General features: G+C 38.8%; 1 protein-coding gene across 1 annotated transcript in view; it reads left to right on the top strand.

The window, feature by feature from the left end:
- Positions 1 to 7,754: 7,754 nt before the first annotated feature.
- Positions 7,755 to 10,507, top strand: part of LOC149775389 (DNA repair protein RAD51 homolog 4-like) — a 40,443-nt gene continuing 37,690 nt past the window's right edge. Inside the window, exon 1 of the mRNA XM_089943742.1 lies at positions 7,755 to 7,934. Within this exon, the coding sequence (XP_089799868.1) occupies positions 7,791 to 7,934 (144 nt within the window). The 5' untranslated portion in view covers positions 7,755 to 7,790. The remainder of the gene's footprint in view (positions 7,935 to 10,507) is intronic.

Raw genomic sequence — 10,507 nt, 5'->3', positions numbered from 1 at the left:
TGTGTCCAGTGCCAGTGCCAGTCACCACTTCAATCACAACCAGAACCCCATTTTGGGCGGAGACACGCCTCTGACGTCCAGTAACCCCTCGGACAGCCACAGAACTCTGGAATTATGAGTCACCAAAACCAATTTTACTTAACTTTACCCAGTGACAGTTCCATGGAGGTGTTTCCCAAGAACACGTTGTGCTGTTACACGGCCAAATTACCTCAGGCCATCCAGTTAGATCACGAAGCCCATTGGGAAGTGGCTTTAGTAGAAATGATTCACCCGACCCAAGTCCTCAATGTCCTTCCCAATCAAAATTTTTTTGATGTGGAAGTTCATGACGAGCAAATGCAACAGTGGATGGATAGCAATGTCAAATATGACAAGAAAACCCGTACACAAAAGTACACCACCTATCACTTGTTCATTCCCCCAGGCTATTATTTTAGTGGTCAACATTTGGTCAGCACCATAACCTCCAGGTTTAATGTCGTGTTTCTGAAAGCTTTGGAGCATGTCAACAAAAATGTCACCATGGAGTACCACAAAGCAGCTCGTCGTTTCTTGATGAAATTTGAACGGAGTAAAATCCTGTCCATTTTATTTTGTCCTGAACTGTATGACATGTTGGGCGGAGACATGGACATGAGAAAGACTATGATCAAGAAAAACGAATTACCCATCGTTTACGACAACGAGTCTTTTAGCAAGTTATTTCGTGCCCCGGTATAACTGAACCAAGGACTGAATTTGATGTTCGTGTATTCCGATGTGGTGTAGTACAACGTGGTCTGACACACCTCCGTACCGTTACTGCGTGTCATTCCTTTCAAAGTGGATTCTGCCACGAACACTGACGAGGAAGGTGGAAACACTTACCACGTCCACCGCGAATTTGTCCATCCTCACTATTTGCCTGTCAGTAAGTCGTATTTGGACACGGTCAACATTGCTATAAAAGGAGATCTGGGACAAAATATTTCATTCACCAAAGGAAAAGTCACGGTGAAACTCCATTTTCGAAAACGGTTCTCTCACGACTCTTAAGTCATGTATCCAGTGTACCGAGGGGTTGCTCGACAGCGAGGACACGGCTTAGGAGACATGTTAAAATCGGCCTTTCGTTCGGTGGCCCCGGTGTTGAAACCGATGGTGACACGCGGATTGCACGCCTTGAAAGATGCGGCACTGACGCAAGGCAAAGAATTTCTCCAAAATGTCATCATCGACAAACAAAACCCTAAAGAAGCCTTCATGAGGGCAGGCAAAAATGTCTTGCTGCAAACGGGCAAAGACATTTTAAGCCAACGAGAAACACCTATAAATGCCCTGCACGCTACCGAGTCAGGCATTCAGCAAGGACAAGGCAGAAAGAGACGACGAAGAAAACACCCTTTCACCAGACTTCAAGCGAGAAAGGCCAAGAAAAGAAGAAGCGTTCGAGACTTAGACGTCTTCGATTATTGAGAAAAGAGACAAAAAAAAAATGATGCACCGAGAATCTTGCGCTTGTTCCAAGACGGAACTGGATCTGTTTGCCATGCCCCCCACCATGATGACGATGTAAGAATCCCAGTGGGTGGAATTTCACCCCGTCTCCTCACTTTCCGATTCCGCTCCCATCGAGTTTGAAATCAAAGGACAGCCCGAAGATTACATCGATCTGAATAGCAGTTACTTGTACCTGAAAGTCAAAATTCTTGATAAGACTGGAGGTGCTATAGACGATGAAGCAGTAGCTCCCGCCAACAATTTCATGCATTCCTTGTTCAGTGGAGTGGACTTGTACTTGAATAACAAACTGGTCAGTAGCAGCATGGATACTTACCCTTATCGTGCCTACCTGGAAAATCTCTTGACGTACGGAATAGATGCCAAGAACACTCATCTCAATGCCTGTGTGGTATGGGAAGCTGACGAACCTACCAAGTTTGAAATATTGGAAACTGATGAAAAGAAAGACAACAATGATGGATTTGTAGAACGAAGAAAGAGAATCACGGGAGCCGACACAAGTTTAGAACTGATGGATCGTTTGCATTTGGACATGTGGTTGCAAGAAAAGTATTTGCTAAACGGGGTGGATGTCCGCCTGAGAGTGAATCGTAGCAGTGCCGCTTTCCATTTGATGGCTTATAGTGACTGTTACAAAACCAAAATCCTAGAAGCCAGACTCTACGTACGCCGTGTGGAAGTGTTACCTAAAGTGGGAAACGACATCAGGCAGACGTTGAGCAGAACGACCGCCAAGTATCCCATACGACGCGTGGAAGTGAAAACCTTCACCATTCCCAAGGGACAGCGATCCATGATCGAAGATCATCTGTTCCAAGGACAGTTACCCAAACGTTTGATCGTTGGTATCGTCGAGAATACAGCCTTCAACGGAGCTTTCAAAAAAATCCTTTCTACTTTCAACACTTTGGCGTGTCCAAAATCGAAGTCAGTCGCGATGGCAAGACCTTGTGTACCCGACCTTTCGAACCTGACTTTACCAAGAAGAATTACTTGAGATCGTACTTGTCCCTGTACGAAGCCACCGGACAGTTAGGAACCAATACCAGTCACGGTATTACGTACGAGGATTATGCAGGAGGCTACGCTTTGTGGGCTTTCGATTTCACTCCAGACCAAGGCAGCGACGAGGGACATTTCCACCCTATAAAATCCGGTCAGATTCGTGTGGAAATTCAGTTTAAAGACCGAGACCCTGATGAAACGGTGAACGTCATCCTGTATGCAGAATTCGATAATACCATAGAAATCAACAGTTTGAGAGAAGTCATCCTAGATTACTAGAAACCATGGAAGACTGTTATCCCTCTTTACCTAGTGGAGAAACTTTAAAGATGGAATGTGATGAGACTGTGGAAAAAATGTTGTATTTTGAAAAAAATTGTTTGATGTTATGATGTTGGATTATTGTTAAAAATGTTAGAGTTGTTGTTTAGTGTTAAGTGATTTTTGAATAAAAAATGTTGTGTTTTGAAAAAATGCCTTTGTCTTTTGTTTAGCTATAAGAATGTTGGATTGATGCTCTTTCATTTCTTACTATCCCTCTCATGACACTCACTAAACGTTGCGACTCAAAAACCGTTTGGGGGATGTTTTCCTTCACGTCCGCGCTTTGACTTTAAGAACCGGGTTGTTTCCAGTCTAACCATCCATTGTCGACTCATCCTCCTAAGAAGATGTGGTCCAAACTAGCTAAACTCAACGAAGCCTACGTGAATTTGCATAGGGTCAGACACAGTCTGATACCGAAGCCAGAAGAAATAGAGAATGTGAGAATGTTAAAAGTCACTGAAGACCTGATAGAAGAGCTCTTCAGAGAAGAAATGAACAGGGAGAAAGAAGAATGGACAGAGAAGTACAGACTTCAGAGACAGCAGCAACAGCAGCAACAACAGCAGCAACCTGAAGCTGACAGAGGCTTTGTCGATTGCCGTATCGACACCAAAGAGTTCTTCTTCTCTTTCCGAAGAAGCAGACCTATCGCCAGAAAGTCTGTCCTCAGAGGACATCGCATTCTTAGAAACTAAAAAAGAATGCCATAGCAAACAAAAAAACAGCCCTTTTCAGGGCTACCCAAATACTCTAGAAAAGAAATAACGATCGATTTGCCAATGTGTGTAGGTAGAGTAGTGTGAATATAAACACTAACTCTTTATTGATAGTGAGAGTGTATGTGTTTGTAAGTGCTCACGTACATTGGTGTGGATAGTAGATTAAAATGATGTCTTTATTTGGTGTTTGAGGTGTAGATTTGAGGTTAGATTGGATTGCTTTGCGTATGTGGATAGTCTATTGAAGTGATTTATAAAAAATTTTAAAATAGTGATGGGTAGCATAAAAAAGTGAGTGAGTGTTTCTTTTAGGTCCGCGCGTTGTTGTTTTTGGTCATGATGTAGGTAACATCAATTTTATGTTTTTTAGGGGGATGTTTTCCTTCACGTCCGCGCTTTCACTATAAATTGAAACTCGCTGGGCAGTCTAGCTACCCTTGTTGATTGATCAACACCAAAAATGAACACGAGACTGTCTAAACTGTTGGAACTTCATGTGCATCTGGAATATGCCAGGCGCCTGTTGAATGAACTGGCCGCGGAAGCCATTGTGGAGGAGGGAAGGATAAGAGAGGAGGAGGAAAGAAGAAAAAAAGAAGAGGAGGAGAGAAGATATAAAGAAGAAGAAGAAGAGGAAAGAAGATACAAAGAGGAGGAGAGAAGAAACAAAGAAGAGGAGGAGGAGAAGGAAAAGAAGAGAAGAAGAATAAATTTCAGAATCCCAGAGAGCGAAAATTGGGATTCTGAAGCGACATATCCTGCCTCTGCTCTCTCCCCCAAAAAAGCAAAAAGTAACTGGGGGATAAGATGTGTATGTGGCGCCAGGCCTGGAAGGTGCCACCATTAACCAGGTGTCCATGAAGTTCAAAAAAAAAACAAACAAAAAACGCCCTTTTCAGGGCTACCCAATACTCTAGAAAAGAAATAACCATCAATTTGCCAATGTGTAGGTAGAGTAGTGTGAATATAAACACTAACTCTTTTTTAAGATAGTGTGAGGGTATGTGTTTGTGTGTTTGTGTTTGTACCCGCTCACGTACGATTGTGTGAATAGTAGATTATGGATTTGTTTATTGTTCTTAGCGTATGTGAAGAGTATAGTTTGGGTTTTGTAAGCGCTCACGTACGATTGTGTGGATAGTAGATTATGGATTTTGTTTATTGTTTCTTAGCGTATGTGTTTGTGTGTTTGTGTTTGTGTGTTTGTGTTTGTACCCGCTCACGTACGATTGTGTGGATAGTAGATTATGGATTTTGTTTATTGTTTCTTAGCGTATGTGTTTGTGTGTTTGTGTTTGTACCCGCTCACGTACGATTGTGTGGATAGTAGATTATGGATTTGTTTATTGTTTCTTAGCGTATGTGGAGAGTATAGTTTCGGTTTTATTATATGAAATGAAAAAGTAGGGGATGTTTTCCTTCACGTCCGCGCGTTGTTTGGTCATGATCTAGGTAAGATCAATTTTACGTTTTAGGGGGATGTTTTCCTTCACGTACGCGCTTTAAGTATGAGAACCCACAGTATTCGTCGTTCAAACCATTCTGCAAAGAATAAAAAAAGAAGATGGCTTCTAACCAAATGGACAAAATACAAACATTACAAGACGTTTTAGACAACTTAGGAATGATGGAGCAGATGTTGATAAGACTGGTTGAAGACCATTATTCCTATAGTCCCCATCGTGTAAAGATGGAAATTAATAACTTAAAAAAGGTAAAGGACAAGATTAGTGGTGTCATGAAAGAGATAAAGGAGGAGAAGGAGGATGAAGAGGAAAGAATAAGAATAAGCAAATGGAACGAAAAGATTGAAAAAGAAGAAGAAAATGAGAAGAGGAAGAAAGAAGAGGAGGAAGAGAAGAAGAAAGAAGAGCAGGAGAAAAAAAGAAAGAAAAGAAGAGAAAGAGTGTTGGAGATAAAATAAGAACTTGGTGGAGAAAAAGAAGAAACTAGAAGCAGAAGAAAACCCAAAGGCCCTTTTCAGGGCCAGCCATATTTCTCGAAAAGAGATAGCCTTTCCATTGCCTAAATTTAAATTTAAATTTAAAAAAATTTAAAAAAAAAAATCCCATATTCAATTCCCCTTTTCCCTAGACAAGCCCAAACTCTATTCCCATGTTAATTTCCCCTTGTCCCTAGACAGACCCAAACTCTGTGTTAAATTCCCATTGTCCCTAGAGTTGCCCACGATTTTTCTCCATGTTAAATTTCCATTGTCCCTAGAGTTGCCCAGGGATCTTTTTAATGCTAAGTCCCATTGTCCCTAGGGTGCCCCACTTAACTACTAACGGCGTTCAAAGTCCAGTATATCCTGGAGGAAGAGCTCGCCTTGGACTTTGAGGGACATCCTGCAGCCCATTGTGCCGTAGTTCTTCACCAGAGTCTCAACCAGCTCCACATTGCCTTGTGATTGCCCAGAAAGCCCCGAACCGCTACAAAGCTATTCCAGGAGGTGCCCATGGGTTTGTCTTGATCCCTGACAGGCATGCCAAAATATGCCTTGTAGGCCTCACACATCTTAGAAGATATGTATCCACTTTGGCAGCTGGAACTAAACTGAATTGGTGGGCTTAAGGCCCCTGTATTTATACTACTATTTAAATTACTGGAAAGTTCTAGAAAGTTCCAGAAGTTACCCCAAGTTTACTCGGCACTGAATCTATCTGGAATGCTCTGGAAAATAGGTAAATTTCCAAATATCACTATCCTGTTCACAAAAGCAAAGTTTGTGGAGAATAATAGTATTTTCTATACGTTTGAGTTATAAGCAATTATGAAAATAGGACTTACTACGCAGGGGAAAAAATTGTTACACGGTGTAATGATTGTGTTTGAAACATACACTCAGTATACTCTTCATTTAAGGTTTCCAGTTTACAGTTAACCGTATCCCCTAAAATTACTCGCCCCATTTGAAAATTGTCCACAGTAAACGTTACAACGATAGCATTTTGCAATTATTGCTTTGTATTTGGAAATTCTGATTGTTCACAAATTTTAAATTTAGGAGTTCCAAATGTATCATCTCTTAAACACTGAATATACCGACTGATACTTTCGACGGGCCTGTTTTATTTTGAGTTTGATATAGTCTCCATTGCCAACTATTGCTTTCTTCTTGTAATGAAAGTTTTTATTTTAATGGTGATGAAACAGTTTATCTCTTTTTCTCATCAGACGCCTATGTCCTATGCGGTCTAGAGTGCCCCCTCTCACCCCATTCTCCTGATTAATCACCTTAGCACATATATTCATTGATAACATATTCTAACCGTTTTAAAAGTAGTTCCATTGCTCATCAGCTGACTTGAATAGGCGATATTACTTAAGGCCTAACGTGTGGACAATTTTTATTTTGTTCATTCAACTTTTCCCAGTCTGCTTGTCGATACAAAATGCATTTTGCCGGTGTCTGATAGGTATGATTTTATGATTTCATTCACTGCTTCATGAATAGATGCCACATTTATCGTGAAGTGCATTGGTTACTTTTAACTCACTTGATTATTACCGGCGTACTTAAGGCCTGTGGCGACGCAAGCTGAAACGTGTTAACAAGTGCCAAATCTACAACTATCAACACATGCATATATCTTATATTTCTTTAGATATGATATGTCTATTTTTCAATCATTATAATCAACGTTCAGTATGTGCCAGTATTGTCAGTTTAAAACGTCTATGTGCCGTCTTTCTCATGTCTTTGCATGTCTTTGTTCGTCTATGCCGTGTCTTTAACTATTAACACATAGATTATATATAATGTTTTTATTTCTTTCGATGAAACATACACCAGTTACAGGAAATTTTCAGTTAGTAAAGCTTTCATACTTCCTTCTGGGCTACTCTTTTCACATGCTTACTACATGTATATTAAAAAGCTATGCCTTCACAGAATGTATTGCATTCTGGTTAATTGAGATATAATATGTAACAAACAATGATGAGATTCCAATTTTGTTGGCAATTACATTTATGTGTAGTTACGATAATTTATTAAAACTGTGATTGCAAATAGATACAAAAAAGAACAACGTATGGATAATAGAAACATTTATATTTTGCATAAAACTGGAATCAACGTTCAGTATTTTCCACTATTGTCAGCTTTAAACGTTTATGTGCCGTCTTTGCCATGTCTTTGCGTCTATTTGCCCGTCTTTGCGCGTCATTGCGGTGTTTAGTAGGACCCATTTTTAAGCATCTGACATACTGGCGCGGCTTTTGAAGAAAATGGCTTTGCTGAAAGCAGGCCTTTGCACTGCATTGAATGATACTGTACTGGGAAATTTACGATCTGTCGGCATCAGAACAACCCTAGATTTTATTGCAAAGGATTTAGAAACTGTTTCACAGCAAGCATCAGTACCATACAAGGCATATGATCTCAACGCCTTCTTTATTGGCCGCGTCTAAAGAGGGGTGGGGTGGAGATGAACAAACAAGTAGATCTTCGCTACCAATAATGTCACCAAAAAAAAAAAAAAAAGTGCGCAGATCTACTTGTTGTTCTAGGGATGGAAAATATTCTAATCGCTGTGTCTGGAGGAATAGGATGGGGTGGGGATTTTTTTTTGTATTCATTATTCGTAGCAGTACCAGTAATGTCAAAAAGAATAAAATAGAGCAAAAAACAAACAAAAAAAAAAAAAAAACCACCCAAAAATAATTTTTGGTCTACAGTAGGACCTATAATCATCAAACATCACACGATACACTGAATATATTTCGTAATTAAAGCGAATGCAGTTATAGCAAGCTTTACGAGTGTTGTATATGAAGATCAACGTAATTGCATGCGTGTGTGATTTGGATTTTTAACATAGCTTTAACAGTTGTTCAGTCCTATCGCTACGATGTCTGCAGTGTGACAGTATATAGTGATGCCTAGCACTGGGGCATCATGCTGCAGACATGTAGCATCATGTAGTTTTATATATGAGGATCAACGTAATTGCATACACTTTACAAAAAAGTGATGTTCATTCTTTTTCATTGTAAACTTATAAAAAATGTTGTCATTTTAGAGGAGATTGTGCTATGAGATATTTGCGTCCTTACTGGCTACAGCTTTACATCTGTAAACAACTGCTAAATGGTGCGTGTCCAAAATTAATTGGAAAATCACGTTTGATGCGATAATATAGAGCCCACGATATGACAGCATTTGAGTATAACATATTTTGGTTAGTTTATTACCTCATCATAATGACAATTGCAAATCGTCAACTGGCCTAGGGGTCTTATAGACACCTGCATAGCCTCCCCCCATATCATCTGGTTGCAGAGATTTCATTAGGATGGGCTGGCATCAGTTTACAAGTAAGATAGTACAGATACAGTCAGACTGAATTAATTTTACATGGGTCCCAAATATGACTAATTGAAATTATAGCATTTGTTAAGGAAAATCACTTCAAGATTGCACACAGTTCCGAAAGATACATTTGTGTTTGCACAAGTTGCTTTAATTAACTACATAAATTATGATAAGATATTACATGTATGTGTTTGAACGTGTAACTTGTAAACAAGCTGATATATAGCTTGACTACAAATTGATGTTTTAGACACTTAGTGTTTTTTAAATATTGTCTTCCCTGTTTTGAGTGCAGGTTGAAAAGTTTTGTTTGGAATTATGTTGCAGTTCCACTTAGAACAAACTAATTTCTATATTTCATCATCAGCATTCAGAATAAAAGTATCTTTCTGTTGGTAAATATGTGAGTGTATTGGGGTCAATTGTTTAGATGTTCAAGCAACTTTTGGGGAGAAATGAGTGGTAAATGATGAATTTTGAAAATAAGAACTTTTCAATTCTTTCTAAACCATTTTATTTTGATTTATATGCTCTTATTACATTGGAAAATGTATATTGGAAAATGTATTGCTGCTAATTTAAATTCGGTTTATTTCATTGATATTGTACAGTTGAAAATGAAGGTTAACTTCAGAGTTGAAAAATCAGATTGACCACTCCAGTGTCCTAAGTGGTTAGAGCATCCATCTCAGTGTATGATGTCACTATTAACTACCACACTGCAGGCATCATAGCGATATGACTGAAAAATTGTGAAAGCGTTGTTAAAAATCCAAATCACACATACACACAAAATCAGATCTCTCCATTGACATTATTTTAGTAAAATTTGTGAAAATATATCAGAATGGAGGAAGAAAATTGAGATTTTCTTTGGTACTGATTCTCAGAAAATTTTAATTTTAATAAAGGAAAGTTAGAGAATATTTGTGGAGGGACAAATTCACCCCAGCTGTGCCTTTGTTTTTTCTGCTTAGCTGAAAACTGGGAACCTCATTTGTATATCAAGTCCTTGATTCCAGCCACAGAATTTTAGCACGACACAAGATGAATATCTGATACCAGCATGTTATTATATTGACTAGGATTATAGTCTCAGAAATCTATCCACAAACAAGATGTGTATCTAGCCACCCCCCCACCAATATTTGTTTTCTCTTGAACTGGTTTTAAAACTAGGTTTGGTAGATAGGAATTTTTTACAAATATTTATTATAATGTTTAGTACATATGCTGTACTAGGTGCTTCAAATACTTGGCAAAACTGGCTCAGATGTACAGATAAATTTTGGGGAATTTTGTTTTTAAATTTTAAACAATTTTTACCCATGGGTATATACAGTACATCACAATACACTCAACCAATACAATACACATACTCTGGCAGCTAGTCAGAAGCGAAAAACAGGGACATATTTTTTCCCTATCTTTCTGGTATATTTTTGTTAATATTAACTGGGAAAGGGTTAAAATCTGATCAGATCTTCTTTCACATACATATTACATTGGGATATAAAAACTTTGCAATAACGTCAGTCATATACAAGAATACTGTTCATAATGGTGCACATCGGTGGATATTTTAATGTAATAACTGTGATATGTTTTAATCAGACTGGGTTAGAGGTGA

The sequence above is a fragment of the Sinohyriopsis cumingii genome, chromosome 19 (genome assembly GCF_028554795.1).
Source record: "Sinohyriopsis cumingii isolate HCF-2022 chromosome 19, ASM2855479v2, whole genome shotgun sequence".
Taxonomy (NCBI): domain Eukaryota; kingdom Metazoa; phylum Mollusca; class Bivalvia; order Unionida; family Unionidae; genus Sinohyriopsis; species Sinohyriopsis cumingii.
The sequence above is the reverse complement of the archived record's forward strand: the minus strand, read 5'-3'. Positions and strand labels throughout refer to the sequence as shown.